This window comes from Gavialis gangeticus, unplaced genomic scaffold (assembly GCF_001723915.1).
Source record: "Gavialis gangeticus isolate Ggan-Ray unplaced genomic scaffold, GavGan_comp1, whole genome shotgun sequence".
Lineage (NCBI taxonomy): Eukaryota > Metazoa > Chordata > Crocodylia > Gavialidae > Gavialis > Gavialis gangeticus.
The window spans coordinates 33,633,331-33,642,677 of record NW_017729027.1 but is presented as its reverse complement, the minus strand read 5'-3'; the positions used below and the strand labels follow the sequence as shown (position 1 = coordinate 33,642,677).

The following is a 9,347-nucleotide window of genomic DNA, read 5'->3' as shown; positions in this document are numbered from 1 at the left end:
GAATCAAGGGAACCTAGACTCCTGCCCACTGTTTGCATTTTCTAATATACCTGCCCCTATTGCTAGACTTCTGTTAGGAAAAATAGCTGATGATTATAAATGACTATTTCACAGTGGCTTTAAGATAAAGGATTTTGGCTAGCAGTTCCCAAACCTTCCTGGTTGTGACCTTACAAAGGATAACTTTACATGCCCCCCCATACAGTGGTAACTGTTCCCAGGTCCACAAATAACATGAGACAGGGCATTCCTGAATTTTGGCTACTCCTTAGTGACCGTCTCTCTGCTTATAATTACCCCACGATAAGAGCTATCCTGAGCCACTTGTCCCTGAGTGAAAGAGGACTCAAGTTGTCCCAGGTTGACTTTTACTTCCCTCAGGATAACTGTAGGCACAGGGAAAGTTAAAACAGAACACGTGAGGGAGGTTAAGTCTCTAGCTGTTAATTACAGGCCCATGGGGTAACTGCAAACTTGGGAAAATTACAAGACTCCCACAGGGCTTACAATCCCTTTTATAATTGCCCTGATCTGACATCATAACCCCTAATTTGGGAATTGCTGCTTTAGACACTCCCTCATGCCCAGCACATAAGAACATTGCCTATCTTGAAATTAAAAATCTTGTATAAACACTAGAACATGTAGTACGTCGAGTACTGATTTATAAGTCAGTCATGCAATCTTAACTCCGACTGAAATTAACAAGTTTTCCCTGTACATGAACTGTAAGAGCAGGAGTCACATTTGACCCACTACAGTTCATCAGGTAGAATTTTATGGGATGACTCATTATTTAAAATGCCCATCCAAAATATCAGAGACGCTTGTTAAAGAGATGAGCACAAGGCATATTTAGACTGTAACTGGATTGGGCAGAGCAAAAGTCTGCAGTTAGGAACATTTTAATTCCACTGCCTTTTCTGTTCTATTGTATGCTACTATGCAATTTCTTGAAGGGACAGTTCAAACATGTTTTGAGGAGTTTGGCTGCTACCCTTTTTTCAACTGCAACATACACACTTCTGCCTATGCCTAAAATACAGGAGCTCTACTAATTTTAGACACAAGTGGTATAAAGTGTCATAGCTGGCAGATAACTGACTACCTGAATCTCAGGCCAAAGTGATGGGGTTTTTCCAACACAACTAGAATATTAAACCCCAGGGTAGCTGACAGCTTACTCAAATGTTTATAGTATAATAGCAGAGTACATATAGTTTTGCATCTAAATCGAAGTTGTCCAACTGGCAACTCCATGAGGGATTAATGTGAGGCTGCTGAGCTCCTACACAGCCACCACTTCCCCTAACACCCTGACTGCTGCTGCAGCCAGGGCTTCCCATCCCTCCTTCAACACCTATGCACAATGCAATGGTGGGGCAATGTGGGGAGGGAACAGAGAGCATCCATGATGTACACAATGCAGTGGGGGTCTGCCCCATGCTGGGAGCAGCTGGGGGAAAAGGGTTGTGGAAAAGTGACATGTGGTTCAAGGCTTGTGGCTCATACTAGTGCAGCCCGCACAGCATGCAGCCAAGCCACTTACAAGTTGAACAGCCCTGACATAAATTATGAACTGAACTTGTTAAATGTGTCAGAAACAACATATCAACTTTAATAGGTTCATATGAGCGCAATCAAGAGCAGATTTCAGTCTCTGGTACTGAAAACCCCTCAAGTGCCTAATCCTGCTCATTTTACAGTTTCACTACTCAACAGTCAGAAGCATTTAACCAATAATATATTAATTTATATTCATTTTCCTTTAAAAGTACTTTACAATGACAAGAAAACTGCATTAGTACTTAATATCACTAACAAGATAAAAACAGATGTCCTGCTTATTGGAAAACTGACTTCCACGCAAACTCTAAACTTTAACAGTAACACTAGTTAGAAACATTTGATTAAGTGAGATCCCAATGTCCTGAGAACAAGCAACTTGAATCAGTTTGCCTGAATGAGGACTGAGTAATAACTTAAGACCTTGCAAACTGATCTGCAAGGGTGGATTTCTGAACTCAGCGGGTCTCTGCACAGGCACAGAAGTCCGCCTACACAGATCAACTTGCAGGATCTGGCTATTAATAAGGCCTTCAAAATTTGACTGTAGAGTCTTTGTGAGCATTGTTTCACCTGTTTCAAAGACTGGTTGACTACAAGCCTTCAGTACATGAATATTTTCACCCACTACAGAAAAATCAAGGCTTTGTTAATTGAGGAGCCTCTAATGATGCTTTTCAAGAAACATTTCAGGCATGCAACAATAAGGCTTCATTCATATCTGACATTTACAAAACTTTATTTAGGTCTCAATTCAGCAAAGCACTTAAACATAATTTTAAGCATGATCCCATTTCTGTTCAGCAAAGAACTGTGTGCAGTCTTGAACATATGCTCTTAAATCCCATTAAAAGGAATGAAGTTTGGGGAAATACTTAAGCATGTGCTTTAGTCAGTGTAGATGGAAAGAAAATAATTTGGATTACAGAACAAAAAATATTATTACTGTGGAATTGGTAAACTAATTCACAGTAAATAATAACAACCATCTCAAACTGTCAACCAAATTTTGACCTTAGCCCAAACCAAACATCTGAAGATAAATAATGATTGTATGTTAATTTATTTTCCCTTTACAACATGCCACTACAACTTCTGATTTTAGCTGTAATTGGAAGACATAATGAAATGCTCTGATGTCATTTTTTAACATTATTCCCAACTTGGATAAAAATCAGGAAATACCAGAAAACCCATGAGGCAAATCCTTACAGGATCTCCAGCATAACTCACATACCAAAAATATTTGAAAAGGGAAGAAATGCTGCTAGTCTTACTCAGAATTACTGGTTGCCAAATATTCACCTATTTGATGATTGTCACTTACCAAAATTTCAAACAGGTATAACAAGACTTGTAAAGTCACAGGGGCAGATCATTAGCATTTATACCATCTTACCCAGACTGACTTCAGAAACAAATCTGTAGGCCAAATCTTGAGGTCCTGCCAACATGGCATCCCACTGAATTAGCCTGCATCCAGGTTCTCCCAATTTGATCCCAGAATCAAGGTCAATGGTGTGTCCTGGCAGCTGGTGAACCATGATACAAGTTCAGTTAGTGTGTGACAGTTTCTATCCCCAATGTAATGATGAAATGTTCAAGGTAAAAAATCAAGTCATTATATCTTCATCTTAGCAGCCTGGAAGACCAGGCACTGAATATAGATTTAAGTTTACCTCACAGGTAACCAACATGAATCCACTGTGAGGCTGATCCCTCTGGGGAGACGGTGAAATATTTTACCACCTGTAACCTCTATCTGATTCTAACTAATTAGAGATACTGCATTTAATTCAGTGGAACTATGTATGTGAATTAGGGGAGAAGGATTTGAATGTTGTGGATGAAATGATCTGGATGAAATGCATATAAAAATTTCTCAACTTGTGAAAGTTCATCTGCAAGTATTGGTCTCAAAGCAACATGCATCAATGGTAACTGTTAAAAAGTTATGCTTAAAAAAGCATAACTATTGTGACACAGACCAAAAGGACTATAAGGTAACTGTCTGACTGCCTCAAACATGGAGCACTAAATTTCATGCATTCTTGGGCACACTATATTTAGACAGAGAAGGCTAAGCTCTCATGTACCATTATAGAGAACAAGACTGCCTGAAGTGCCACCAATGCCTGAAGCCTCTGCCTTCAGAGAAATAATTAGACAGTATACACCAGGGATGGCCAGAGTTACTCACCCTGGGAGCCACATCCAATCCTCTGCAGAAGTTCAAGAGCCAGAGAGCAGGCTAGGGGGCTTAGCAACCCCAGGTAAGTAGTGTGGCTGCAGCCCCCACCCTGGCAGCCTGACACCTGAGCTGGCTTCAGCCAGTTTTCAGTGAGCCGCACATACTGTGCTGGTGAGCCATAAGTGGCTCCTGAGCCACAGTTTGGCCACCTCTGGTATACACCCAAGTGATCTATGCCCCTAAGAGCAGAAGAGTGAGAAAATCTCCAAGGTTCTCGCCAGTCTGACCTGGAGAGGAATTCCATCTCAACTCCACTGCAGAGCTAAGTTTGCGCCTACACAGTGAACAAGACAAACCAGCTAGAGGATTCTCTGCATAACCACGGAATATTGAATCAGGTGTCATGTATCTACATGTGGCCACTTTCTGATGTTTCAGAGAAAAACCCAACCAAACAAAGAACCCCATCCACATCTGACCAATTATGCAGCAAGGAAAAAAAATATTCTTTCTGCTCCTTGCAGGCAATTGGTTGAAGTTCCAAAGAACAGGAGGTGATTATAATCATTGTCTTAATGAAGAGATACACGTGTTAGGAGGATGTAGAGGAGAATGTAGATAATCCTGTTTTCCTCCTAGCTCATGATAGAAGTGGATTCTTCTCATGTCTCTACACCACATTTGACCATTTTGTTATATGTGCTTGTGCTCATTTGTTGCACTTGGCAAGGTCTTTCATTGTACATGTGCCTTCAAGCAGCAGGCAGTGGATGAAAATACGGATTCACAGATTCAAAAACGTGACTGTTCCTTTTCTTCCCAGTAAAAGGCCATCTGTAGAGAAGGATATCCCTGGACTTTGAGGAACATGTCTAGTTACCCAGAAATCCTACATTAAACCAGATGTCTTCCAACTAAATATTTGGAAGTTGCTCTTGTAGTCTCTTCCGTGGCTAAGATGTTATTTCCAGAAGTCAACCAGCAGACAGTGACTGTGCCAGCCACTGGCAACTATTTTCCTTAATACAAATCATGATATCATGTGCAGTGGATCCCATAAACAGCTCCTTCTGATCAATAAAAGCTAAAGTGAATAAGACATTAGTAAATACAAATTAAATGAGATACAATCCTGACCCCGGCAATGAAAATCTGCCAGATGGCTTGATAAGTCTTTTCCATTTCTAACTCCTATGTTTCTGTGAGCACAAGCATAGAGCTGCTCCCACAAAACATATGAAAATGGCCAGAATACTTGAGAAAAGGAAACAGAAGAAAGACCAAGCTAAAAAAAAAAAATACTATTTAATAAAATCTGCTATTCTCTGCCCCATCCCAAGTCTTCACCCCTATACAGACCCTAAAGTTTAAAATGGAAATGATGCCCATTTGCCATACAACTATTCATACAGGATTTAAAAGAAGCAGTCATTCAAGTAATCAAGTCATAAGATCTTACTGACCTGATACTTCCACCTTCAGAAGATGTCAGGCCCCAAGCTTGCAAGTTTCTGCGTGGGAAGCCATGACTGCATTAATTTCTGTCAAATATACAGCTTATACACCCAAACCCATAGCATTCTAGGGCACTGACAGTCGGGGGGTGGGGGGGAGGAGGAGAACACACTTTACCAAAAGCACCAGCATGTATATAGTTTGGGCACTTCAACAGGGCTTTTGGGGGTTTAACCTAAAGCTGATTGAACCAGCTATTAGATAAAAGAGCCAAGAAAGTTCCAGTCACGTACCTGATCTCTACGGCCACAGGGACAGCCAGGTGCAACTAACACACTGCCTATTTCGGGCATGCGCTGGGCTCAGTGTGGGAGTGCATCAAGTTAAACTAAAGCACCATTTTTGCAGGGGGCAGGGGGGAAGGGGTGCCCATATCTGCAAGTAGCCCTGGAGTCTGCATGGCCCAGAAAGCTGTATGTATTTTGTGTACTTAAATAACATGCAGCTTTGTGAGAATGTTCTAGTGAAACTGAAATGTATTTTAAAGTATTTAAGAATCCTTTGTTTCAGAGCAGACAGAAAGAGTAACTGTTTTGATGCTACCATCTCAACAGTGACGCTGAAAGAAGAAACTTTCCTTATACAATTATAAAAGCTACACAAAAAACCCCTCATTTCTTATGAAAGCAGCATTTAGAATTAACAACTGAAAATATTCTAGCTAGGCAACAAATAACATTGGACAGATTACAAATGTAGGGGCTGATTCCTGGTTTTATTACTCCAATTTTATAGTACAACCACCCTGTTGAAATCAATGCACTTAACAACATAGACAGCATTCAAATTACTTTCTTGGCATGGAACAATCCACCCTATTAATAGGAAAATATAGTATCTGATAAATCCAGGTGAATTGTATAAGAAAAAATGACGTTTTTCTGTTAAAAAAACCAAACAAAAGAAAGATAAAATTTTAAATTATCTTCATCTCTCCTCCCCTGCCCAAGTTCGCTCCATGTGGAACTCCCACTGAAATCATCAATAGTGTATAGGCAAAAGCCCATAACTATTAACAATTATGCTAACCGGTATTTGCAAAATGGAAGATGCAACATGGTACAAATATGTTGTAGATTTCACATCAAATAGGTTCTCTCACCACTATCAAAGGCATTGCCTTCGACCATTTCTAGATTAACTACTAACAAAGAAGCTGTTTTCTTCCTGTGAATAAGTAGCTTTATTCAATATGATGGCTGCATCAGCTGTGGTAATGTGATTTTTTTCATCCAGATGATTTAAAAATTCTCTTTGTGCATCAGTTTTTAAGGATCAAGAAAAAATGGTCAGCGACTGAACTGACTGTGAATCAGAACACAACACTATTTTTTCCCATAGTAAACAGCTCCTCTGTGCCATCTCAAATTTAGCGAACAGTTGCCCAATTATTTACTGTCACAGCTAAAGACGTGGTCAGCAGACAGCAATTGTAGACCTACAAGATATCTGGGTTTCAATTGTTAAAGCAATCGAGTCCTTGTTTTTGTCAGGGTTTGCAGATCCATGTCCTCCTGTGACTCAAGAAAAAAAATGAAGGCTAAAACTTCATGTTACTACATTTTAACAGTGCTTATTTTTAATTCCTCCTTTTTCTAAATCAAATGGCCAATATTTCCTAATGATGTGGCATCATGTGGTTCTGAGCTTTCCAAGACAGGCAATGAATTTTCTACAGCTGACTCTGCTAGTTACAGTATTCAACAGCTGGGGGCAGATAATTTGGCACCCTGATAATGCCCCAAATGAATGTAAAGGCATTCCACAAGCAAGGATAAGCCTCTGAATTAAAGTAAGTGATTAAGACCCTTCACCTTAAAAAGCACAAAAGATAATATATCTTGTATTAGATTAAGAAAACCAGCAAATGCAGTTGTTTTCAAAATTTAGTAAAAGGGCACTCCCTCTTCAAAGGAAATATTATAGCAATTCTTTTCTGATTAGATCAGCTCCCATAGCAAGTCATCAGGATAACAAGCACTGTAGTGAAGTCATGCTACTGGGACTCTGATGGGAAATCATAACCGGCTTGAAAACACATCGGAAAATAATGCATTTTCCAGGTTTCCAGTGGTTCATGGTTAAAACGAGCCAAAACATTTCTCTTTTATCCCCAATGACTGAATGCAGTATACCTCAAGCAGGCAAGTGCATTATACTGATGAGCTAAGAATGTTTCCCAAAACTAACCAAACTGGTATTTTTAGAAACATTTTAAAGATTTTTCTCTCTTTGGAAATTCAAATGTTTTCTACCCTGATCCCACAGGCAGAGCCAAAAACTTCAATATTTACCAAATATATTAAAAATAAGACTCTTACTGGACTACTCTCAGGAGCTAACAGCAGTAGTAGACATTAGTCCAACCACAGTTAAGGAACCAACCCTAATTTAGACCCCTGAAATAAAGAGAGTTAGATGCCCCCAGTTACTGTGCATATATTATACATTTTCTTGGGTTCATAAAATAATGGTATAAAACTAATTCTAGAGTGAAACCTGATAGGCTTCTGGGTCTGACCGCCAAGTAATGCTTCAGTCAAATTGAATTCAAATCTGTGCAGCTACATTTTAAATTACAGTAGTGAAAAAGAAATAAAATGTGTAGCTCTCAATGCTGTTCATTTTATAAACATGAGCACAGTCCTCTTACTTTAAAATGTTGCAACAGCTAACCCAAAACGTGAACAACGCACTTTTAATCATTTGAAAATGTTAAAGTGAATGGACCTAACATGGTCCTAATATGCTGGACCTAACATGCTGTTGTAAGGGGCTTTAATAAGAACCATAATTGTTTCTCATTTGAGATATACTAATGCACTTGAGTACAGATATGGTACTTATGTTTCATAAGCTGCACTGGCACAATGGGCTATAGACAAAGGACTCATTAGTCAGTGTTGAGAATGATACATGAATTGCAAACAAAATAGGTATAAAGTATGCTCAGAATTAATAACATTTTACTTAAATATACCTTTCTTTAAAAAAAAAAAAAGAAAAAAGAAAAATTGCTGCAAACAATAACAACAAAATAAAATAACTTCTACATTGAGCTAGATAGGTTTTAACAATGCCACTCCCACTGAAGTCAGCCTGAGTTGCTTCGTTTAAGCCCTTTCAACTTTCCGGAAATGTATCACTAGGGAGAGCTTAAAACCACAAAAATCAAGGATTTCAGGCATGAAGCTGAAAGGGCTCTATGCCACCCTGCTGCCAGACACTGCAAAGATCCAACAAACAAACATGAAATATGCAAATAAAAGACTATTTTAGACTTGAGTAGCTCTCTATTTTGTGCCGATTAAAATGAGACTAATATGCTCTAGCTTGAAAGATGGGAGACTTGCAACAAATACCCTGAAAGAAAACAAAGTAATCAATCACGTGCCCTATCATGCCGCCTCCGTGCTTCCAGGAACAGAGGGGGGGAAAAAGCCATTTACATGTCTAGTAGGATGAGACCCAGCTTATTTTACATACAGTTCTTTAGATCCAGAATGAAGAAAGCCTCACGATGGTCCATGAAGCAAAGTCATGCTTACATCATAGAGAGGTAAAAATACACGGGAGCCAAGGGCCCTATGCACACGTGGGGTCTTAAAAGGGGTGGGGGCGGTTCTGGCATTTTTTCTCTTTTCACCAGGTCTCTAGGGGAAGATAAAGCAGCGTTTCTCCCCGATTCATCAGGAAAGCCACTGCAAAAAGCAACGGAGCGGTTGCCACCTTGGCCAAACGTCAAGCAGCAGAGCCGAGCCCCAGAGCCGCCCCCCGCCTGGTCCCCTTGCCCTGCCTTGCCCTGCCCTGCCCTGCCCAGCGCGGCACCTGTGCCCGCCCTGCGACTGCACGCGGCAGGTCCTGCGCGGTACCTTTGTATCGCTCCAGGACATCCTCGTAGGCCTGCAGGTACTCTTGCTCCTCGGCGTGGAAGTAAGCCCCGGGGGAGAGGTACCCGGCCATGGCTGCAGGCTCCGCCGCGCTGCGGGCGGGCGTGCGGGCTCCGGGAGCGAAGGAGGGAGGCAGCCGGGCAGGCGGGGCGCGGGGAGGAGCCGCCGGCTGCTGCGCCCGGCAG

The 9,347-nt window shown here is 40.8% G+C and overlaps 1 protein-coding gene across 12 annotated transcripts in view; it reads right to left on the bottom strand.

Moving 5' to 3' along the window:
* Nucleotides 1-9,347, bottom strand: part of DST (dystonin) — a 569,390-nt gene that overhangs the window by 487,743 nt on the left and 72,300 nt on the right. For 3 of the 12 annotated variants that reach the window (XM_019520534.1, XM_019520535.1, XM_019520531.1), the window contains exon 1: nucleotides 9,145-9,268. The exons of the other annotated variants lie outside the window; for them this stretch is intronic. In XM_019520534.1, the coding sequence (XP_019376079.1) occupies nucleotides 9,145-9,235 (91 nt within the window). In that variant the 5' untranslated portion in view covers nucleotides 9,236-9,268. Of the gene's footprint in view, nucleotides 1-9,144; nucleotides 9,269-9,347 lie in introns of those variants that run through there. 12 annotated transcript variants of the gene reach the window in all.